At 41.6% G+C, this 24,803-nt stretch overlaps 1 protein-coding gene across 8 annotated transcripts in view; it reads left to right on the forward strand.

The window, feature by feature from the left end:
• Positions 1 to 24,803, forward strand: part of LOC135198664 (vascular endothelial growth factor receptor 1-like) — a 116,546-nt gene that overhangs the window by 63,647 nt on the left and 28,096 nt on the right. For 7 of the 8 annotated variants that reach the window (XM_064226466.1, XM_064226464.1, XM_064226459.1 and 4 more), the window contains 15 exons: positions 274 to 440; positions 1,745 to 1,892; positions 2,676 to 2,843; positions 3,706 to 3,864; positions 4,185 to 4,318; positions 5,359 to 5,533; positions 6,080 to 6,340; positions 7,352 to 7,576; positions 8,290 to 8,467; positions 8,929 to 9,395; positions 9,859 to 10,019; positions 10,411 to 10,533; positions 10,685 to 10,896; positions 11,890 to 11,995; positions 12,924 to 13,070. In XM_064226466.1, the coding sequence (XP_064082536.1) occupies positions 274 to 440; positions 1,745 to 1,892; positions 2,676 to 2,843; positions 3,706 to 3,864; positions 4,185 to 4,318; positions 5,359 to 5,533; positions 6,080 to 6,340; positions 7,352 to 7,576; positions 8,290 to 8,467; positions 8,929 to 9,395; positions 9,859 to 10,019; positions 10,411 to 10,533; positions 10,685 to 10,896; positions 11,890 to 11,995; positions 12,924 to 13,070 (2,831 nt within the window). The remainder of the gene's footprint in view (positions 1 to 273; positions 441 to 1,744; positions 1,893 to 2,675; positions 2,844 to 3,705; positions 3,865 to 4,184; positions 4,319 to 5,358; positions 5,534 to 6,079; positions 6,341 to 7,351; positions 7,577 to 8,289; positions 8,468 to 8,928; positions 9,396 to 9,858; positions 10,020 to 10,410; positions 10,534 to 10,684; positions 10,897 to 11,889; positions 11,996 to 12,923; positions 13,071 to 24,803) is intronic. The other variant, XM_064226460.1, reaches the window with a different exon arrangement.

Genomic DNA, 24,803 nt, shown 5'->3' on the forward strand with positions numbered 1-24,803 from the left:
GATAGTCAGTACTACACAATTTACTATAAGTCCCAAAACATCACTTCAAGTTTGGTGCCACGTTCTAAACTAAACAGGTGGACAAAACTCAACTAATTTGGTTATGTACCGGTAATCAAGATTCATGTAAGGCTGCCATTCAGTTTAGCCTGCAACACACCCAGGCACTACATACGCAAAACCAGAATGAACATTCGATGGCTTCATTAACAAATTTCAGATGGATAGAATCGATCAAACTATAAAAAACTATTTTTTTTTCTTTTTTGTCAGGCAAACCATACCCAAAAATCTCCCAGGTCCCTCAGTTCATGGAGGAGGACAAAAAACTGAACGCCATCTGTACAACAATTGGGTTCCCCATACCGAACGTGACGTGGAGTTTCCAGTCCTGCCCAGGAGGCTATAAAAACTGCTTCAGTAGTTTTGAAGTCATCGAGGTATGTACTTTATATATATCAGTGGTTCTCAGCCAGTGAGGAATTTTCCCCTAGGGAGGAATTTTGGAGTTTTAAGGGGGAAATTGTGACCAAGGATTATTAGTATGACCACCGGTTATTGGCACATGAGCGCTATTATGGCGCCATAAATTGCCGAGTTTCGGTTAATGGCCGTTACCGGTGACTGCCTGTACTACAGTATATGCATATTATTTGGAATGTACCTTTTGAGGCAGACAATTTTGGAAAATTGGGGGATGAAAGATATTCTGACATATGGTGAAAGGATGCGTGGGCCAAAAAAACGTTATGAACCACAGGTATATAGACCTGCGAGGGATGATCGACTTAAAAACATGTTAAAGTATAGTACTGTATGCACAGTCTTTTTGAGTGGTAAATATTATATGTATATTTAATTTCTCATGAAATATATAATGATTACTTTATTATTTGTGGTTGTAGTATGTTAATATACTAAATATAATTTTGAAATAGCATATTTACTGGTATATTTTCTGGTATATATCTGTGAATGATGTTACTGTGTAACACACTGTAAGTTTCATAGTAGATTTGAGACATAATGACACATTTAACATAATTATTTTTCTATTGCTGATGATTAAAATATGCCAGTAATATCATTTCAGTTACTTTTTGTCACTGCAAATGTATACTAATAGTATTATGAAATAGAGTGCAACTTTGATATTATGACAGAATCATATTTGCATCAGTATTGTGTCAGCCTAAGCCCTGTTTGTAAAATATATAATAATTAAAATCAGCATAACTATATGCAAGTGCGTAATGATTGTAATATAATTAGTTTTGTTTTTTTAATATAATTTTTCCAAAGGCAGTCGCAACTCTTTGTAGTTCCCTGTTCCATGAATGTGTTGTGCACATATTTTGGTTCATATTGCTTTTAATTATGAAAAATGAGGATTACATTTTCTGTGTTAGCCATTTGAATCTTCCACATGCAATCATTTTGGTCAGATGGGGGTTTTTAGTTAGTGTTTGGTGTCCCTGATATTAAAATCTGAAGTTCTGTTGTATGTCAGTCATGGAAGTATTGTAGAAAATACCACTTCATAGAAACATAGGAGGTTCTTGGGTTTTCGGTGCCTTAACATGTAAAATGTTGAGAAAATATTTTTCACAATGAACTGTTGAACTAAAAGAAGAAGATCAATTTAGTGTTTGATTACTAGTGGCTAACCATCAATTAAGAGCATGAGATACCTGTCAGAAAATAGGAAGATATTGTTATCACTTTTTCAATGTTTTGCTCCCAGATACCCGAGGCAGAACCAAGTGTTCTGCCACCTGGGAATGTCATCATGTCGGAAGTCAGGTTTTCCCCAAAAGAATCGGGCATCCTGAGGTGTCAAGCCTTAAATGAGTATGGCTTAAAGAACTCAGATTATCCTCTCTCAATCAGTGGTAAGTAGAAATTATTATATTTTCTGGCATATGAGATGTATACCTATTTTTGGAGAACATTTCTGGAACATGAAAATACCGTTACAGTGGTTCCCCTGTATTCGCGGGGGATGCGTACCAGACCCCCCCCCCATGAATAGTTAGAAGCCACGGATGTTTGGAACCCCTATAAAAACGATAAAAACAACTTATTTTGTTAGTTAAAACTCAAGAAAAACCCACCAAAAATTTGTATACTTGGTTTTTTAATAGTTTTATGACAAAAAGTGCATTTTATGATGAAATTGATTAAAAAAAAAAAACCAGGAATTTTTTGTGGATATTTCTCATAGAAAAATACCGCGAATGTGCGAATTTTCCGCGAATAATGCGGGGAAACATTCCCGAGAGAAATCCGCGAATGTGTGAGTCCACGAATCCGGAGAACGCGAATATGGGGGGGTCTACTGTACCCCTCTTTTTTCCTGAACTTTGTAGCTCTCATTGCCACAGGTCATTTTGAAGCCTCCTACCAGGATTCAGTCATTACTATAAAGGAGAATAAATAATAAAACCTGTGATTGTAGGCGTGTTAGGATGTCTAACCCTCACAGGGGAATAATGAAAATAAGACAAATCGTAAGATAACTAAGATTTATCAAATGCATTAAGGATTTCATAGATGAAGAAAGTTATTTGTTGTTCTTTCTCTCTTGATTTTTTATTTGGGATAATAGGTTGAATGCTCAAAAGTCTGTAGTGGTGGTAGATGATGTGATTTTGACATTCTGCCTTGAATTACAGATATTGGAGGGAATCTGGTTTTTCGCCTATCCAGACAAGGCATCGACATTGATTTCACAAAACGACATAACTTGATTGACATTGTTGTTGATGATCCATCATTTAAGATCATGTGCGGTGCCACCAAATTCTTTTACAGGACAGCATCGCTGAAACTGCCAGGAATCGGTAAGTTGTAATGGAATGTTCTCCACTGCATGTTTTTTTTAACAATATCCAATTGAAGAAGCAAGGGAAAAAGTAGATAAAAAATGTTTTAATGCTACTCTATTTTGATCCTTTATTTACCATATATTGAATAGAAAAACAGTCAACATTTTGTTATTATTTTTATTTTACAACTTCTTTTGCAGTTTTCCTTATACTGTACAGACACTTCCCTACCGACAAACACTCAAGTTACAAACATTCAGAGATATGAACAACAGTGACCGTAATTTGAAAGCATTTGGAGAGCTCCCCTTTGCCACCCATAAGTTCAGATTTTGTTCTGTGCCCCTATTCTTCTTAGTTACAATTATTAAAGTACTGTAATCTATAAAATACTGTAGTACTGTACGTATAGTGTACAACACTGTTCGTATTGTGTTTTAGGATGAAAAACCTTACAGTACTGTGAAGATCAACTTACAAACACTTCCGGATACAAATGGCCGTTTGGAATGCAACTCGTTCGCATGTAGAGTAGTGTCTGTACAGAATAATTAGTAAAGATTGCCATCAAATTAAGTCAGGACCTAGCATCCCACATCTGTAATATTGCTTAAGATCAATAGTAAATCACTGGAACCTGCGATATAAATTAGTTTGTACAGACATTAACTTTCGTAATTCTTATTCTCCCTTTGGGACATTAACTTTCGTAATTCTTATGCTCCCTTTGGTCTTATCATGTCTTTTATTCAGCTATCTGTTATTTTTTCTTTTTTGCTATAAATGTTCCACTATGCCACACACAGAAAGAAGAGTCATCTTATAAAATGAGAGGGGTATAAAACGAATCAGTTTCTTCTCTCTCTCACCTTCCAAGCAGGTTTGGCAACTGTTAGCAACGAAACAAAATATTCTAGAAGGGAGTGGGTGGCGACGCCTAAAGTTACCAAAGACTTAGCTGGAAAATATCAGTGTTCAGCTGCCAGAAACAATGACAGTGTTCCAATTATCAGGGAAGTCATGATCCGGGTACTCGGTAAGATTCCTATGCTGCATGACGATGTATCAAGAAGTTAGAGATCAAGATAATGTAGATGTTGTAAATCTAAGGATATCAGTGTAGAATAGATGAAATTCATGGCCCAGAGAGAATTTTTCATATACATATGTACATGATTATGATACTGTATATATAACTTTAGATAACCACCAAAGCCTTGATATACTCATATTTGTGAACAATAGTTTGGGGGTTACTGTGTAAGACATTGAACTTCACATTCAAACAAGTGTCTTTAGTTGCCAGATACTGACGCTGAATTTTGGAATTTTTTTAGATCATTCTTTCTGTTACAGACCAAGAGCGGGTAGCATTCGTGAAATCAAATATGCATCCAGATGGAAACGAAGTGGTAATGACTGAACATGATACCTTGGATTTGAACTGCACTGTCTCTGGTACTCCTACTCCAAAAATTTCGTGGTTCAAGGTAACCAACCCTCCTCACAGTATCCACTTTACCACAGGCAGTCCCCAGTTATCGACGGACTCTCTTGTCTAGCCCAATAAAATCAGCGATTTATGGTGCCATAAGAGGCCGAGTTTTGGTTGTCAGCACCATAAGATGCTGATAAAAGTTATGGGGCACCTAACAGTGGCGCCATTAATCGGTTATTGGCACCATAAGCTCCATAAATTGATGAGTTTTGGTTAATGGCAGCTTTCACGAGAACGGAACCCCCGCCAATAACCGGGGACTGCCTGTATTTATGTAATAAAGTGATTCATACTCCAGTTGATTTGAATTAGTCCTACCAATAAATTCAGCCAAACTTTTCCATTGACACTTAGAATCAAGAAAACAGTGTAGGTTAATGAATTAATTAGCAGGAAGAGTTTGCCTTTTGCATGGAAATGTAACATCAGATTGAGTCCTCAGACATTTCTACTGGAGTTACACAACACCAGGCTGATGACAGGATAACTGAGAAATCTGTTGAGGATCCTTGTCAACAAGGTGAAGACCAAACCTTCCGTTGTGTGACTATTCCTATGACAAATCAAGATTTCACACACACACACACACACACACACACACACACACACACACACACATGAAATGCCAGTGGTAGGTGTGGGTCAGGCTGATGGTTTAAATTCAGTTAATCATGAATCAACCAGTACAAATTATATTTTTCTTTATAGCTTACATATTATCCCAGTTAGATAAAATTAATTGTCTTTTTCAGTTTTAACACTTATCTGGTACGCACTATCATTGAGCCAAGGTGTAAAGGAAACTGAAAGAATTAGTGTCAGACACACCCACAGATATTATCAATGCAGAAGATGGAACATTCAATTTTCAGGATTACAGGAATTTAGCTCTTTTGTCAAAAATCGCTTGGTCTAAGTCTTACTTTGTGAAGAGGAATCTCAACTGTGAAATTCTATTTAAAATAAATAAGCACAGTTGCTATTGAATGAATTAATTTCGTATAATTTTCTCCCAAAAAATCCCATTTGAAGGATGATGCACCATTGCTTCCTGATTCTGACTTCTTCGACAATGAAACAGTGTTCCTGAAAAACAACCATCAGACAATCCATTTAAAGTATGTGTTCAGGAACACGGGCGTCTACTCTTGCACTGCTGAAAATCGACTGAATAAGATAACAGGATATCTTACTATTGCTGCTCCTAGTAAGTCAATCAGTAAGGGCTTCTGAGTTGTCTGAGAGGATGTTGTTAGGAGTTTTTTGTATAGGCAGTTTGTCATATGTTCCTTTTCTTAGAAATCTAAAAATTTTTATCTACTGCACCCTTAACATGCTATTGCCCATTGAAGGCTTTATTCAGTGCACTATCCCTCAGTATCTTCCTATTTCCCATTCTTTGTTTTTTTTTTTTTAGTTTTCACCTTGCATTTGGCCCAGTTCTGTTTCTAAAAGTGGGAATCAATGGTCTAGTGGAAATACTTCTTGATAAAAATATACTGTAATTTTCTAAGGCTTCATTTATTCTACAGTATAAAGAAATAATTTTTGATAGAGTGCATCGTACATCAAATCTAATTTTTATAAGTAATGGTGATGGCACTGATATTCAATTGTGTTTTTTAAAGTTTCACTTGTATGGGACCAAGGTAATCTTTGATGCAGTATCATATGTTAACTCTAATTTTCCTAAACTTTAATTTTCTGTGCTCTTTATTCTGAAGTTATAAAGTTTACAATGATTTTTTTGCAGGGCCAGGACTATCTTCAGGAGCAAAAGCTGGGTTGGCAATGGCTATTATAGGTATTGTCTTTTTGGTGTTTGTTGTTCTGTACTTGGTCAAACGAGTCAAGAATGAGAGGAAATTCCGCAAGTCCTTCAGACAAAATGAGCTCTACCTCTTTGAGAAAGGAAACATTGGCCAGCTAAACCCAGACTGCACAGCTGATGAACAGGCGGAACTTCTGCCGTATGACCCAGCCTGGGAGGTGGATAGAGCCAGCATCAGAATAGGTAATCATTTCAGCTATGCTCATTTGATGTCTGTTTGTCAGATTGTACAACTTATCTCTTGTGTGTCTTGTATACTGGGGAATCTTGCCTAAGATTTCAGTGACATTTTTGGCTTGTTCTGTAATATATGCACATCATGAATAATAATAAGTAGGGTTTTGCCAATGTAATGTAACTGTATTTTGTTGGTCAAAAATAGTAACAGCTGTAGATGTTTTCACTTTCTATTAAAATTCAAGCAAGATTTATGGGTGGTCATTGTGAAGCCATTAGGAAAATTTTAATCCCGATTAACCATGGGATTTTTAAAATACAGTCTGTACGTACTGTTTCCATGACATTGACTGAATTATTGAAATTATTTTTGCTTGTACAGTACAACAGTGAGTAATTTAGTGAGTAATTTTTATATTCTCTAATTAAAATACTCACTTATGTTTGCTCAAAATAATTAAATTTTGGGTTTCATGATGACTCATATCATCTTTCACCAGGTTGATGAGATTTGTTGCAGATTTCAATAACTTTCTTTTTCATGTGAAGTATGTTTCCCCCAGCTTAACATAATTTTATTCAAATTTGGGACTGCAGATTAACATCATATTTAAGGACATTCAATTACATACATTCAGATATAAAACCAAATGGCATTGCAAATTGAAATTGCATTCAGAGTGCTCCTCCTATTGACCACCAATAAGTTCAAATATTGTTTTGCACTCCTATTATGTACATACAGTACGTACTGTATGTACAGTATTTTGTGTTTGAGGATGAAAAAGCTTACAGTACGTACTGTATTGATTTTATATCATATACTATTAGTACTGTATGTACTTAAATAGATGTGAAGAGCACAGTAACCAATTTACAAAATTCAGCATACAATCGGCTGTCCTTAACGTAACTTATTTGTATGTAGGTCGGTGTCTGTAGTATGATTCATCCTGCGAACTATCTTCTTAAAAGTCCAAATGCCTGTACCACACTTAAATACGTTTTTTAAAACAGGCAAACAGTTAGGAGCTGGTGCCTTTGGACGCGTCGTGAAGGCTGTGGTGACGGGACTAGAGGAGGATAGACCGCAGACAACAGTAGCTGTGAAGATGTGCAAAAGCCAGGCTGATCAGTCCCAGGTGAGAGCTCTGGCTCTCGAGCTCAAGATCATGATTCACTTGGGAAAGCACCTGAATATCGTCAACCTTATGGGAGCGAACACAGTTCACATTGGCAAAGGTATGGTCTTCATTATCTCTCGGATTTAAACCCTAAACATTAAGGTATGATTATATTATACTTATATACATAATAACCTTTAAATCATCCCGGATTTTGCTGTTATTGAAAATATTTGTTTTTATGTAGCTCACACGAATATGTATCTTTAGAAAACACATTTTTAAGTTACTCTATGATTGAATGCCAGGAGTGTAGGTGACTACTGTACCTATATTTTCAAGATAGATTTAGTTTATAAACAAATACTGTTGTATTACTGTTCTGAATTGTCAGGGAAGAATGCAGGTAAAGTGCTGTGCTTTAGTGTCATTTATACAAGAATCAATACAATACATAGTCGCTTATGTAAATAATTATAGTCTCTCTCTCTCTCTCTCTCTCTCTCTCTCTCTCTCTCTCTCTCTCTCTCTCTCTCTCTCTCATCTCTCTTCTCTCCTTCTTCTCCTCCCTCATTTCTCTCTCTCTCTCTCTCTCTCTCTCTCTCTCTCTCTCTCTCTCAAAACCCCTAGTTCTCTTACACTAACCAGATACCTTTGTTAAAGAAGAAATGATCCAAGGGGTAAACCTAAGTCAACTGTTAACATGTAGAGGATTGTCAGAGAGAATTACGCACATACACACACACTAATAAGTAGGTAATATTCTATCTCCATTAAAGAACATAGAGCAAAAATGATTCCAGAACTTGAATTCCTGTATTGCTTTAACAGGTGAATTGTGGATTCTTGTTGAATACTGTCGGTTTGGGAATCTCTTGTCTTTCATGCAACGCAACCGCAACAAGTTCATCAACCAGATAGATCCTGTGACGGGGAAAATAGATTGTATGAAAGTAACGCCAGATGGCATGACCCTGTTTTCACCTGGATCACAGCATAGCAGTTCGAGGTGAGTTCTGTTCATTTTAAGTACTCGTACAGATGCCCAAGGGATTTACGATGGGGTTATTTTATGATAAACCTATTCTAAGGGAAAAATATTGTAAGTCAACAATGCCCTCAAAAACAGTTATCGTACTTAATTATTATTATCATTACTTACAAGAATAAACCCCTATTAATGTGGAACAAGAATACAGATACCTTTGATTTAAATTTGAGCTCCCAAATTATATGGTGATCATTTGCAAGGAGTTACAGAAGATAATAGGCAATACATAAAGAAGAGATCAGTTATTAGAAAAGAAAAAACAAATGAATTAATGAATTTATAGATAAGTAGATAAACATGCTTAGAACACGTACATATACTTTACAAGTAATTTACAAATGCCCACTGTCCAGGGTATCCTGTTAAAGCTTCATTTAGATCAAGCATTTAATTTATCCTGCCCTCTACCATTTTCCCAGAGGCTTCCAACCAGGGGTGGTCACTGACTTTGATGGTTATTTGGCTCCATCAGTGTCAAAGTTCAGTCTGGCGTCTCCCCCATACAAAAGACAAATTACCACCTCTCCTCCTGGGACACCAACTTCAGTGACTGGATCTGTGAACGGGATTCGACCACACGTCGACAACCCGATGTACAACATAGTTCTGCAGAGGTCCATCAGCGAGCATCCCGATGGAGACTCAGCAGAGAGGAGCCAATCTGGTGGGTCTGGGGATGTTCAGAGACTGAATTCCATCACAAGTCTAGAGAGGGAAAGAAGGGACAGGATGGATTCAGTCACGCACTCTGATGAGAGCAGCAAACAGAGGTTGAACTCTGTCTCACACTCCGATTCTGGGTCTGCTGGGTATTGCCAGGGACACATCACCAATACGGACATGACAACTGTACCCCTGACTCTTTTGTCGCCTCTGTCTCCAACAGGTAAGCTTAGATCTAAAGAATGAATTATGGTGGAATTAACATATCCCCTATGTTTCAGTTCCTGGGACCCTAAAGTTAACTCAAAGATGATAAGCTAAAGGGTAAAAATCTTCTACAAAATATACATCATTCAGTGAAAGAAACTGAAATGAACTATATAATGTTTGGCTTCTAAACATCCTTGCCCATATAGTATTGTGCATGTTGGTACATTTTCCAAGCTAATTTGCACGTAATCTGAAATTAAGATGTTTTGTGAACTCAGAAAAAGGGAGATGGTATTCATAATTTTTTATTGTTGGTTTGAACCAGATTACCATAAAAATACTCTACATTTGATCATTGTAAAGCGAAGAAGAAAAGTAGGGTAATTAACACTTGATAACATATGACAATCATACATCATTTCGTATTGCACTTCAGTGGGACTCTTCTCACTAGTCAGTTTCTTTGTGTTTTCCAGATTCTAGTCATGCAAGTGATTTTGGATTGGATTCCAAAGGAAACCCATTCATCTATGATGCTGGTATTGTCCCAGCAGTGACAGCCCCATTCACCACAAGTGACCTAGTTTGCTGGGCTTGGCAAGTGGCACAGGGCATGGACTACTTAAGCCAACGAAAGGTCAGCTGGACTTGAGGATTTTCCCTTGCCTCACAAAACCTAGTTTCTTAAACACTTTAATGAAGACTTTTTCAGCAAGATAGCCAGTCACTGAGTTTGCTCATTTTGTCATATGCCTGTACAGGCACTTACATTATTGCCATTATCAGATTTATCTTTGCCCTGAAGTAGTTGGTGATGGACAATGATTCCAGTTATAATACCTGTACGAGTATAAAGTCTATCTTTAAGGAAGTTAGTATCAGCAGAGCTTGTTGTTAATCAGGCTGGTCATATGCCTGATTGAATCCTTGCTCATGTAGTGGCAGACAATTGGTATTTACTGTCCTACATCCTGTCTGGTATAAGATATTATTTTCCTTTATTCTTACGTGATTCTTAAACTCCACAGGTTCTTCATGGGGACTTGGCTGCGAGAAATCTCTTGCTTGCAGATGACAATGTCATCAAAATCAGTGACTTTGGTTTGTCCAGAGAAATGTATAAGAAGGACGTGTACATGAAAAAGGGAGATGTAAGTTGCTCTCTTTTTGTTTATATTTAAGCATTCACAATTGTGTCATTAAAATGTATATTGAATTGTGTTGGCACATTATTATATAGGGTTGTTAATTTCATTAAGAGATTTTTAGAATACAGAGTAAGAATGTCTTGTATCTTTTCAGGACCTAATGCCCATTAAGTGGATGGCCATAGAAGCTATTCGAGACCGGATTTTCAGTGTGCAGAGTGATGTTTGGGCTTATGGTGTTGCGCTGTGGGAAATCTTCACTCTTGGCTCAACACCCTATCCAGGGATAGAAGTGAACAAGGACTTCCTGAAGCTTATCGAAGAAGGATACCGCATGGACAAGCCAAAATGCGCAAACATGGAAGTGTGAGTATCTGTTTCTAGTGTGAATCATTTTGATGTCTGTTGTGGTGTGTTACTGAATTCTTGTTTTTGCACACATTTTTTTATTGGAATGAATTCAGTTATCAAAATTGTATGAAATGGATGAACTGTGCATATTTGGAAATACTATGATGGATTCAGCATTTTAGGAAAAGTATTTTGGAATTTCTCTACTGTATAGTACTATGTTTAATGGAAGTGAATTATATTAAATTTAGTACTGTATGTATTAAGTACTGTAAATTCTTTTATAGTATTACATATTGAGAATTAATTTTGAATTTAGTATTTTAGGCAAAAGTCTTGAGTCCCTGTTTATGTTAGAAATATGTATCTTGAATTTAGTGTAATGGTGTGATTTGTGTAGTATTCTTCCATTCCAGTGTATGTAGTACTTTGTGAATCTCACAAAGGCAGCTATTTTAGTATAAGTGCGAAAAGAATGTTTTTAGTTTTAATTATTGAGTGATGGCGAAGTGAAACATTAAAGAGTTTCGTAAGCTCATTCTAGTACAGATGTATCCATAGCTATAAGTACTATCTCATTGCAGTAGATTCTCAGCAGTGCCCCTGTTGGTCTCTTTACTGTCTCCAGGTGCCTTTAAATATCCGATTTTTCCTGCATTTTATAGTTTAAATCTTGGATTTGTCCTGTTTGCACTTTCATATTTCACCAGTTTCTATAAGTCTTGAAATTTTCCTCACCACTTCCTTTAGGTCTCATTATTCCGTCAAGTCTTACCATCTCAAATCTAGCTTTTTAAAATCTCTTCATTCCTTTAAACCTTTCTGTTACTTCATACCTTATTATCTCATTTAAAGCTCATTGTTACTTTTTATCCCTTTATTCCCTTTGTTCCTTTAAATCACATTGTTTCCCCAAATCTTATCATGCCTTAAACATGACTGTCACTCCATATCTAACTGTTTCCTTTAAATATCATTGTTTTCTGTTAATGTCATTGTCTCCTTCAGGTACGACATTATAATGTCATGTTGGGAGAGTGACCCTCGACTCAGACCATCTTTTTCTCAGGCTGCTGAACAGTTAGGAAGTCTCATGCTGCCGGATCTCAAAGGGGTATGTACCACTTGTCTAACCCTATAATATTTTATGTATCACGGTCTGTCGCCATTAATGAATTTACATCATACTGTACTTGCCTGGCCTAAGAGTTACTTTGGCACCATCTGTGCTACCCCCAGAATGTTCTGTATTTTGTGCATTGCTTGTACAAACCCCAGTGAATATATTTTTTTTTTTTTTTACACATCTGAGTCTTGGAATACTTTGTGTTTTGTCCAAGGCCTGAATATTTTAAGTATGGTATTACTCATCCTAACCCAAAAATGGTAGTTGGTTTTACTTCCTCCTAGAATATTGCATGAATCATGTGTTGTAGTTAGCCAAGATTGTATAGTACATATATATGTACGTATATCACTTGCTCAGACCAAGACTTTATGAAAAAAGATTATAGTTTAGTCATCTGTGATACATTTTAAAATTGCAAAAGCCAATATGAAGGTCAGTTTCATGCCCTTCTCTAGTCTAATGCCTGAAGGAAACTAAAATAATGACAGGAAGAATGTTGTGGTTTCATTGGTTAGGAAGCAATAGACCTGTCCTGTAAGAGAAGAAAAGTCAGAAGAGTTAGAAATACTACAAGAGCAAGAAGAAAACACCAAAGCTGGACCTTGGAAAATTCACCTATTCTCTGTATTTTTCTATAAGAAATATCCGCAAATTCCGTTTTTTTTAAAAATTTATTTATTTCATCATAAAATGCACTTTTTGCGCTAAAACTATTTAAAAAAAAACAGGTATAAAAAATATTAGTGAGTTTTTCTTGAGTTTCAACTAACAAAATAAGCCTTTTTAAGCATTTTTTTAGGGGTTCCAACTATTTGGGGGGCGGCGGGGACTGTTACACACCCCCAGCGAATAAGAGGGACCACTGTAATGTGTATCCTCAAATGTTTCATGTGGGTGACCTTGTTTCTTTCAGCAATATATGGACATGAATGACCCTTATCTACGGATGAATGAAGAGCGTTTCCGAGAGGGCACCGACTACTTGAACATGCTGGCCAGTCCAAACTTTGACAACCTCAACAGAGATGATACTGCTGGGCTCCATTATGTCAATGTTGGGGTAAAGTAGTTTCACATTTTGTATTTAAAAACAGCAACAGCATAATGTTGTCTTAACTTTATACTAGTTCTAAACAAGGGATTTTGACAAAGGAAAAATCTATTTCTGGGGGAAGACCTGTGTTGCCCGGAGAAAAATCCCTGTAGCTCATTTTTCAAGTATAAGTACTTCTAGATATACCAGAGGAAAAGCTAGCATGTTATGCTGAAGTTACTACCCTCAGCGCGATCACCCCGAAGGGTGTTGGTATAAGTAAAGGGGCGTTGTGGAAACCACAATACACAGGGCCTTCGCCACTTAGAAGATTCCTTCCCAAAATCCCCTTTCGCGGTGGGAGCCGTTACAACGAAACCCACTGACAACTCCTCTCGCCACTACTACTAATACCCACGCGCTCTTCTCATTCCTGGAGTAGTCCTTTTTTGCTTGGATTAACCAGGGTAGGGAATGTAAAAAATAATAAAGGGTTGGGTTCACTTGGCGACACAGGTCTTCCCCTTGAAATAAATTTTTCCTTCATCAAAATCCCTTTTCTGGGATCGACCTGTGTTGGCCGGTGAAAACATAACAGAGAATTATATCCAAGTTAACAGATATGTTTCAAAAAGGGGGTTAATAAAACCCAAAGTAAGATTAAATAGAAATTATTTACTACTAAAGTTGTATAAAAATAGAATTACTTATGAACTAATTAAGCCTTAATCTACTTAAAACTAACATCATAATATAATATGAATGATAATATAAGACTGTGAAGTCAAATAAACTGGAAGTTAAGCAAGACACAATTGATATGGCCAGTAAGGCACTATCAAGTAACTATTTACACTATATATAAGCTCTGGTGGCGGGATGAACAGGTCTAACCCGGCCCGGAGAAGAGGATGGTGGGGAGTACGAGCGAGTCATGTAGGTAGTAGAGAGTGAAAGGGAAAGAAAAACAGAAGGGAAAGGTAGGATGTCAACCTCGATCTTCGGGGAGGACTATGCTTCCTGCTGCCACAGTTGGGAATTTAAGGGCCTGTAGGTTCTTCAAATAGTGGCGTTTAAAAACTGCCGGAGATTTCCAACCCGTGTATTTCTTCAGGTCCTCAAAGTTCATATTTTGAAAGTAATTAATAGACGTGGCAACTGCGCAGATGTCATGGACATGTGGAACTGAGTCCGGATTGGCTTGTTTAATGAAGTAAAGAATTTGTTGCCTGATGCCTTTTAAAGTGATTGTACCACCTTTCTCTCTAACAAACAGAGGGCCTGAAGTTACTTGAGAAGTCCTGGTTAGGAAGGTTCTAAGAGTATAGACGGGACATAAAGAACTATCTTCCGTAAGGGGAAGGATTTTCCAAGGAGTCCACCTATTTTGTGGGTCCTCGTTTTTGGCTAAAAACTGCCTGTCCGGTGAGAGAAGGACTTTGCCTGACAGGAGGAACTCGACATGGCCTGGGTTTCTGGAGAGAGCTGATAGTTCAGATATTTTAGCTCCTGATGCCAGTGCTACTAGAAACAGTGTCTTTCTCAATAGAGTTGAGAAGGAGCATGAATCATTATTTGAGTCTGAAGCCAATTTAAGTACGTCATTTAAGAACCACGAAATTGACTGAGGGTGGTCTATTGGTCTTAAACGGGCGCATGCTTTTGGGATAGAAGAAAAGTAGGTGTCCGAAAGATTAATATTAAAGCCTATTTGGAAGATTTTCCTTAGGACTGATTTCACTGTGGTAATAGTACTGGCAGCTAGACCTTTCTCAAATAAAGACCTAAAGAAAGAGATTGCCAAATTCGTGGTCATTTTGTGAACATTTGAGTCCTTTAGAAACTTGGCCAGTTTCTTTACTGCTGAATCATATTGTCTAATTGTGGACTCCCTCTTATCAGATTCTATAAATAGAATGTTCAGAGGGTCTATACTTGCGACTTTCTGAGCCGCAAATTTCATGAAGTCCATAAAGTTAGGGCATTCAGAATTCTTGAGGAAGCTGACACAGTCTGAGTTTGTACCACTTGCGTCAGCTTCGGGGCCGGTATCAGCTAGGGATTGAGTTTCAATTCTATGAGAAGTGGATACCAGTTGCTCTTCGGCCAGTTGGGGGCTATCAGAGCTATTTTTCCTTTGAAGGATCTTAGCTTGTGTAGCACTTTCAATAGAAGGTTCACTGGCGGAAAGAGATAAATCCTCTGCCAGTTGTTCCAGTCTAGGGACATTGCATTGGTTGCGAAAGCTCGAATGTCTAGGTTGGGAGCCACATAACAAGGCAGTTTGTGATTGGCTGCCTTGACAAGTAGGTCCACCTGAAGGTCCGGGATCTAATTTGCAACCCAATTGAAGGATTTGTTGTCTAGAGACCATTCTGATTCCAGAGGAGTTGTCCTGGACAGGGAGTCCGCTATAACATTTTCACTCCTGCTAGATGAACTGCTGACAGATGCCATTGATTCCTTTCCGCCAACAAGAATATTGCTATTAATACATGGTTCAATTTGTTGGACCTGGAGCCTCTTCTGTTTATGCAGTGTACCACTATGAGACTGTCCGAAACTATCCGTATGTGGATCTTTTTGGCCGGAGACAGACGTTTCAGGGTCAAGAGGCTGCCATTGCTTCCAGGATGTTGATATGGAACTGGCGGAATGTCTCTGACCATGTTCCCTGGACTTCTTTGTGTGGCGAATACCCTCCCCAACCGCTCAGAGAAGCATCTGTGTGGATGGTTAGTGATGGCGGAGGGAACTGCAGAGGTACTGACTTGGACAGGTTCCAGCGCTCCGCCCAAGGGCGGAGCCTCTTTTTAAGAATAGGTGGAATACCCGAAACCTTGTCCCTGAGCTTGTTGTAGGCTCTTGATCTCCAGACTTGATTGATGTTTTTCAGTCTGGCTTTTAGCAGGACGTCTGTGACTGATGCAAACTGAAGCGAGCCTAGGATCCTTTCTTGGGTTCGCCGAGAAGCTCGTTTGTTCTTGAGAAAGTGCTTTGTAGCCTTTGCTATTTCTTTGGCCTTTTTGGGCGGGAGAGATAGCTCGTGTTTGTTCAGGTCCCATTGAATTCCCAGCCATTGGAAATTGGAAGCCGGAGTCAACCTGGATTTGTCCTTGTTTACTTGGAACCCTAGGAATTCCAGGAATCCTAGTACCTTGGTGGTTGACTCGTGGCATTCTGCCACGCTGGTTGCCCAAATCAGCCAGTCGTCTAGGTAGGCTACTAGCAAAATGCCTTTCTTCCTTAGTTCCTGAACTATCGTTTCTCCTAGTTTGGTGAATACCCTGGGCGCAATGTTGAGTAGGCTTGTTTGCCTAGCTTGAAGCCCAGGTACGGGGAAAAGTTCCTGGCTACTGGAACGTGATAGTATGTGTCTGTAAGATCTATAGAGGTGGTGAGGCCCCACGGGGAAGTAAGGTCTGTACCTGCGAGATCGTCAGCATGTGGAACTTGTCGCAGTGAATGTAAGAGTTGAGACACGACAAGTCCAGTATCACTCTTTTCTTGTCTGAGTCCTTTGGGACACTGAACAATCGTCTCTGGAATCTCAGGTTCTTCACCTTCCTTATGGCCCGCTTTAGGAGGAGATCTTTGGTGTAGTCCAAAAGGTCCGCCATGGGTTTTTGGTAGAAACTGACTGGATGAGGAAGGCCCTTCTCCCATTTCCAGCCTAGGCCTTTCGAGATTATACTGTGGGCCCATGGACTGAAGGTCCATTGGTCCCGGAATAGATATAGCCTCCCTCCTACCTGAGATCTCTCACGGGTTGGCAGCAGGTCTGGTGCCTCTACCTCTCCTGAAGCCCCTGCCTCTAGAACCGGTTCGTAACCGTGATCCGCCTCTGGCTCAGCTACTTCCGGCATGCCTGCTGTATGAGCGAAAGAGATCTTTCGTTTCATAGGTTGGGTTGAAGGCTGGGGATGTTACCACTGCTGTGGAAGTAGAGGGTTGAGTAACTGTGGGGGTCTGTACTAAGACAAACTGTTGGGGAGGAACCTTAGAAGTAGAAGGCTTACCGACCTGTGACACAGGCATCGCCTGCATGAATGTTTGTGGTCAGGCCGTCTGGTAGGGGTTATACCGCCTTGCCTTCTTCTTAGACCTACCTTGCTGTGAGGGTCCTTCAAACTGACATTTGAAAGGGAGACCCAGCGGATTCTTAGGCTCTGGTTGGCCCTGGCTGCCTCGTGGAGAATATTGTTAACCTCTTCCTTAGGGAAGAGGTTATCTCCCCAAATTGATGATCTTATGAGTCTATTGGGCTCATGTTTGATTGAGGCCCCCGCCAGTACGTGCTTCCTGCAAGCCCTTCTGGGTATAGCGAAGTCGTACAGATCTGCCTGAAAGGTCTGCAGCAGTCCTTTCGCCAGGACTCTGAAGACTTGCTCCTCTTCATAAGTGAAGGCTACTAGCTCCGCTGCTGTGACGGAGTTGATGGATCTAGCCAGCCTGTTCCTGGCCTCGAACTCCGCCTTCACCAAGTGATCCAGAATTCTCGGTAGTCTTTCAGAGAAAAGGTCGGAGGAGCCATCCAGGTCTAGTTTACCAGTAGTAAACGTGGCCGGAGCGTCCGCCCAAAAGTCCATTCTGGTGGGTAGCAAGAGGGAGGTAGCCTCTGTCTCTCTTAGCACTGGCATCGGTTTGTCCTCCGTTGCTGCTTGCAGTGTTAACTCCGCCACCTTGGAGGTACAAGGTGACGGAACACCATCTGGGGTCACGAAAATAGTATACTACTTGCCCTTGTGAGGCGTCAACTTTGTGTTAACGCAGCCCCAATCAGTGAGGGAGCAGACCCAAGTTGCTTAGGCCTGCTCCCTAAGAAAGATGACCGTTTCCTTAATGACCTTATAGACCCTAACAAGAGCATGCTTCGCCAGCCTCAGGAATCCTGGGAAGGGAAACTGAAGCCCTGGTGGGAAGAATTCAAAATCTTCGATTGGCCGGGTTCCACAACCTTCAATCGTCAACTTTCTGTCCGAAAACGGAGCATGCAGAGCCTGTCTCCATGGGTTCTCTTTATCGAACGCGGGCAGCTTAGATGCATCCGGCATTATCATGGAGAGGGCCGGAGCTCCGGAGTGGAGAAGTCCGGAAAGCATCTCCTCCAGCAGTTTAATTCTTTCCGTCAGTGACGAGAAAGCTTGGCCGGAAGAGTCCGGGGCCGAGGAGAGACGTGCAGCCTCTAGCCTCTGGTCGATGACTCCACTAACCTTCTCCAGTAGAAGGCTAGTGAAGGCTTCAGGGTCAAACCTGTGCTCCGTCGCCATAGGAACAGACGGTGTTGTTACTGTCCCATAGTAGGGGAAGGGTTCCTGGCAGCAGGCGATGGGCCGGAGGATGTCGACGGCTGGGGGCCCGAGTACAACTCCTTCGCCACTGGCGGAGCTGGTTTGGAGACCTTCTTTAGAGTCTTAGGTCAAACAGACTTTACTTTTGGGGCGACAGAAAGAGCTCCTATTTGTTTAGGAGAGGGCCCTGAGAAGCCCCTGAAGGAAGAGGAAGAAGAAGGAGTAGGGCTAAAGATGAGACTCTGCTCACTTACCTCCCCACCTACCTGATCGTCCGTGGCCATAGGTTCAGAATGGATATTCATGGCCGCCACTTCCTCCATTAAGTCCTCCTGCTCCTCAGGTCCTGGCATCGTCGCAACTCAAATGGCCTCGATGAGTGGTTCGGGGATGTTAGCTGGAACGGTTGTTGTCGCTGAAGCTCTCGAAAAAGGGATTTTGACGAAGGAAAAATCTATTTTTGGGCAAGGGCCCGTGTCGCCCAGTGAAATATCCTCTTAGTTCATATTTCTAAGGTAAATATTGCTAACATTACCAGAGAAAAAACCAAAATGGAATGTCAGAGCATTCTGACTCGCTCACCCTATAAAAAGAGGGTGTCGGTATGGTTTCTGGGGCGAGTGAAACCACTACCAAGGGCCTCTTGTCAATTAGATCCCTCCTTCACAAAATCCCCCTGCTAGAGAGAGCTGTTACACAGCCAGCGTCAGCAACTACTACTACCAGCGCTCCCACGCCAACACCAGCGCCTCTAGTGGCCATCCTTGAATGTTAGAGAACCAAGCTTGGGCTGAAGGGTGGGATCAATAAAAAAGGGGGGGATTTCACTGGGCGACACGGGCCCTTGCCCAGAAATAGATTTTTCCTTCGTCAAAATCCCTTTTCTGGGCTCAGCCCGTGTCGCTTCGTGAAATAGTACCAGAGAAATGGCCACAAGCTTGGTAAAGACTACATAGTACAAGGAAATAATAAAAAACGAAATACAAAAGATGAATATAATCTTAAGTAAAATACAAAAGTTAGCAAATATACACTTAAATTAACTTAAAATAATTAGATTAGTCTTATGATTAAATAACAAGAGATCATAAAAACTAGAATTATGCTAACTTATAATAACTTAAATTAGACAATGAAAAATATATACAATTGTGAGTATTCCTAGCATTAAAATAAGGAAAACACCACGATATAGCCTTGGCAACTAAGGCTCAAAAGGGGGCGTGAACCTGGTGGCAGGATCACAGGAAGGATGTTAGTGAGGCAGGTAGAAAGGAGATCTGGATCTACTACTAAACTACTTAGGCAGTGTCAGGGGAAACTGTGTTTCCCGCTGCCACTGCTGGAAATTTTAGAGATTCTAAGGATTTCAGGTAGTGGTGTCTTAATACTGTCGGCAACTTCCAGCCTGTATACTTTTTAAGATCATCAAAATTCATGTGTTGGAAATAGTTAATTGAGGTGGCTACTGCCCTAATGTCGTGGACTTAGGGGAACGAATCTGGGTTGGCTTGTTTAATAAAGTATAAGATCTGTTGTCTAATTCCTTTTAAGGAAATAGTGCCACCTTTTTCCCTCATGAATAAGGGACCTGATGATCTAGTAGATGTCCTTGAGAGGTAGGCTCGTAAGGTCATTACTGGACATAGAGAAGGGTCTTGAGGAAGGGAGAGTATCTTCCAAGGAGCCCATCTCATTAAAGGATCTTTGTTTTTGGCCAAGAATTTTCCATCTGGGGAGAGGAGAACTTCTCCTGATGGGAGAAATTCTATATGGCCTGAGTCTCTAGAGAGAGCCGACAGTTCAGATACTCTGGCTCCTGAAGCCAGACTTAAAAGGAAGAGTGTTTTCCTTAGGAGAGATATGTAATTACATGAATCATTGTCAGTATCTGAAGCCAGTCTGAGAACATCATTTAGGAACCATGAAACTGAGCTAGGTTTTTCTGTTGGTCTGAGTCTAGCACAAGCTTTAGGAATAGACGAGAAATAAGAATCTGTTAAGTCTATTTATAAGCCAAATTGAAAGATTTTCCTTAAAGCTGACTTATTTGTAGTAATCGTACTGGCTGCTAAACCTTTTTCAAATAAGGATCTGAAGAAGGAGATAGCCAGGTTAGTAGTCATGGTTCGAGAATCCGTTTCCTTCAGGAAATTTGCTAGCTTTTTAACAGCAGCATCATATTGACGTAAAGTTGATTCTCTTTTATCCGATTCTTGAAAAAGGATGTTTTGAGGATCAATGTTTGCATCTCTTTTAGCCGCGAACTTCATGAGGTCCATAAAGTTAGGGTTTTGAGAATTCCTAAGGAAGCGAACACAGTCCTCATTTGTACTGGCTGAGACAGTTTGGGATTGGGAATCCGTTGAGGACAGAGACCCAATTCCAGAAGTAGTGGGAACCAGTTGCTCTTGGGCCAATCTGGGGCTACCAGAGCGACTTGTCCTTTGAAGGTCCTGAGTTTGTTCAGGACCTTCAACAGAAGATTCACTGGAGGAAAGATATAAACTTTCTCCCATTGATTCCAATCTATGGCCATGGCGTCCGTGGCATAAGCCAGAGGGTCCAGGTTGGGAGCCACATAGCATGGGAGCTTGTGGTTCGATTGTGATGCAAAAAGATCCACCTGGAGGCCTGGGACCTTTTGGCATATCCACTGGAATGAGCACCTGTCCAGAGACCATTCCGATTCTAGAGGAACTTTACGAGACAGGGCGTCTGCTATCACGTTCCTTACTCCCGCCAGGTGAGTGGAGGATAGATGCCATTTGTGCTTGGTTGCTAGTGAAAATATGGCTATCATGACATGGTTCACATGACTTGATTTGGATCCTCCCCTGTTGATGCAGTGTACTACTACTGCACTGTCCAATACCAGCTTGCTATGAGAATTCTTGGCTGGTAGAAGCCTCTTCAATGTGAGGAACACTGCCATGGCTTCTAATACATTTATGTGAAGCTGGCGGAACTGAGGGGACCAAGTCCCTCGTACTTTCTTGAATTGAGAGTAGCCTCCCCACCCGCTTAGAGAAGCGTCCGTGTGGATAACCAACACCGGAGGGGGAAATTGAAGAGGAACTGATTTGGATAGATTCTTGACCTCCGCCCAGGGGCGGAGCCGTTTGCGGAGAATCGGCGGGATGGCTGACAGCCTGTCCCGAGACTTGATGTTTGCTCTCGAGCGCCAGACCTGGTTTATATCTTTCAATTTTGCCTTCAGTAGAACGTCTGTAACTGAGGCAAACTGGAGAGAACCTAGGATCCTTTCTTGGTTTCTCCTTGACATTTGTTTGCACTTGAGGAACTGTTTTGTTGCTTTGGCTATTTCCTTCCTTTTGGCCAACAAAATTGACAGAGTTTGGGATTTCAAGTCCCATTGAATGCCGAGCCATTGAAAGTGGGAGTCCGGCGTTAGCCTGGACTTGGTCTTGTTTATTTGGAACCCCAGATGTTCCAGAAACTGTATTACTTTGACCGTAGCTTTGTGGCATTCTTCGACGGATGTTGCCCAGATGCGCCAATCGTCCAGATACGCTACTACCATTATCCCCTGAGATCTTAGTTGTTGAACTACTGACTCCGCCATCTTCGTGAATACCCTGGGGTCCACGTTGAGCCCGAAGGGCATCACCTTGAAGGAGAATGCCTGGTTTCCTAGCCTGAAGCCTAGGTACGGGCGGAAGTGTCTTGCAACTGGGATATGACAGTATGCGTCTGTAAGATCGATAGAGGTGGTGACAGCCCCATGGGGAAGTAAGGTCCGCACCTGCGAGATAGTCAGCATTTTGAACTTGTCACAACGAATGAATAAGTTTAGACGGGACACGTCTAAGATTATTCTTCGTTTGGTTGAGCCTTTCTTTGGCACACTGAACAAGCGACCTTGAAACTTTAAATGCTTGACTTTTGATACTACCCCTTTCTGAAGTAGTTCTTCGGCATACTCCATCAGTTCCAATGTTGGTCTCTGAAGGAAGGTCTTGGATGGAGGGGGACCTTTGATCCAGTTCCATCCTAGTCCTTTGGACACAATGCTTTGTGCCCAGTTGCTGAACCCCCATCTGTGGCGATAGAGGAACAGTCTCCCTCCTACCTGAGGGTTCTCACTGACTTGGGGCAGGTCGTGATCCCCGTCCTCCCCGGAAGTGCTTGCCCCTGCTAGGTGTTCTTCCGCCACCTTCTTTGACGAAATGAACCCCTAGCCCTGCTACCTCTTCCAAATCTATTAAAGGGTTGGAACGCTTGCCCTTCGAAAACCGGATTGAAGGCCGGTGAAACTGCAAACGAGGTAGAGGGTTGGTTCTGGGACGTTAGCAGTAGGAATGGTTGAGCCTGACTCTTCGAGGTGGGAGGTTGTACCACCTGAGAGACCGGTACTGCTTGTACCACTTGTTGTTGCTGGGAAGCCTGGAAAGGTTTGAATTTTCTAGGCTTCTTCAACTTCTTTGCCGAGGAAGAAGAAGGTTCAGGTTTCCTTTTAGCCGATAGACCCCAACGGACCTTAAGGCTTTGGTTCAGCCTTGTCACTTCGTGCTGAACCTCATTAACCAGCGCTTCTGGAAAGAGGGTAGCACCCCAGATAGAAGCGACGAGCAGTTTATTAGGCTCATGGCGAATAGTTGCCTCTTGCAGAACATGCTTCCTGCAATTCCGCCGTGCTACTATGAAGTCGTATAGGTTGCACTGCACAGTATGGGTCTGTGCTTTAGCTAGTAGCTTGAACAGAGGTTCCGTGCCGTATGTTACTGCCGCAACCTCTGTCATCACTAGGGCGTTTAATGTCCTCCCTAGCCTGGTCCTGGCATCAAATTCGGCTTGAATTAGATTGTCCGGGAGCCTAGGAAGCCTCTCGCTAAACTGTACTATTGCACAGTCCGGCTTGAGTTTACCTACCGTGAATGTGGATGGTAGGTCTGCCCAAAGGTCTTCGGTGCTAGGGAGAAGAAGGGATGTCAGCTCGGTTTCTCGGAGCTGCGGCATAGGCTCGTCTTTCATGGCGGCTTGGAGAGTCAGCTCCGCTAACTTTGTGGTGAAAGGAATAGGAGTCTCTTCATCCGCCACAAAGATAGTAAAAGGGCTCTTAAAAGCCTGGAGCTTGGTGTTGACGCAGTCCCAGTCATCCAAGCTCCTCAGCCATTCCCTTTGGGCCTGATCCCGGCTGTAGATCACAGTTTCCTTGGGTATCCTGTCCTCCCTTCTCATCGCCGTCTCTGTAAGACGGGCATAGCCAATGAAAGGTGGCTGCAGATTGGCGGGGTGGAACTCGAAGTCTTCTAATCTTCGAGTGCCGCAGTCCGGTAACGTCAACATGCCGTCTTTGAACGGGGCATATGACGACACTCTCCATGGATTATTAGGTGTGAAGGGAGGGAGAGAATCATAGTCCGGCATGGCTTGAACCGCCTTACCAGGCTGTGGGAGGACTGTTGCAGGGTTCTCCCGGAGACCCGCCATAAGATTCTCTTGGTTGGTCAGTCTCTCCGAAATGTTTCGAATCGACTGACCGGACTCCTCGAAAGAAGTAGAGATGTGCGATAACATCTGCTCGAATTTGTCTTGCACCAGGTTCCCGACAAGACTACCCATCTGCTGCATAATATTTGCAGCAAATGTGTCTGTGTCTAAAGGAGCCGGGTCTCTGGACACTGCAGGAGTCTTGGGACGTGCCCCGGTAGAGGTCGAAGGCTCAGGATCCATAGAAGCCTGGGCCTTATCCTTGGAGGGTTTGCCTCTAGACCCTTTCGAATGCGAAGAAGAAGAGGACTTCGCTTTCTCTGCTTCAAGGTGGTGAGCCGGAGTCTTATGAGATGAGGAAGACATGGTCTTTTTAGACGCTGACTTCTCAAGGGTCTTCAACTCACGCTTCCCTTTCACTTTAGGGATAGCCTGAGTGGACTTCGGTCTAACCGAAAGTTCACTCTCTGAAAAGCCTTGAAAAGAGGTAGAAGAAGGAACAGGTGAAGAAGATCCAGAAGGACCCAAGGGAGGCCCTTGAGCCCCCAACAAACTTGCCTCATCTAACATACTACCTGGATCACCTACCGCCATTGGTTCCAGGTTGAGGTCTAGGGTAGCCGCGTCGTCTGCGATTTCGGGGTTGCTCTGGGCCGCCAGCGCCTGGGCCACCTAAAGCTGAATAGTAGAGATGTACTGCGCCGCCGCTGCCAGGTCGACGTAGCAAGTGGCCTTGGCTCCAGGGAAGAGGTGGAGAGCCATATTCTTATCTAAGATATATAGCTGCCCCTTCGTGACGTTCTTGCCGAACCCACCAACCCAGGCCTTCAGGGTGGTCGCTGCGGCGTCCTTCACGGCGGTAGCCTGGAAGAGAGGGTTATTGTAAGCCCTAGAAGGGAAGGCTAAGCTTGATGAATAAACATATAGTTCAAAATGTCATTGTACCTCTTGTAGGAGTACATTTATATGGTCAAATTATACTATAGCAAATAGATTCCGGTATAAACTTACACCG

This window comes from Macrobrachium nipponense, chromosome 22 (genome assembly GCF_015104395.2).
Source record: "Macrobrachium nipponense isolate FS-2020 chromosome 22, ASM1510439v2, whole genome shotgun sequence".
In the NCBI taxonomy this organism is placed as follows: Eukaryota; Metazoa; Arthropoda; class Malacostraca; order Decapoda; family Palaemonidae; genus Macrobrachium; species Macrobrachium nipponense.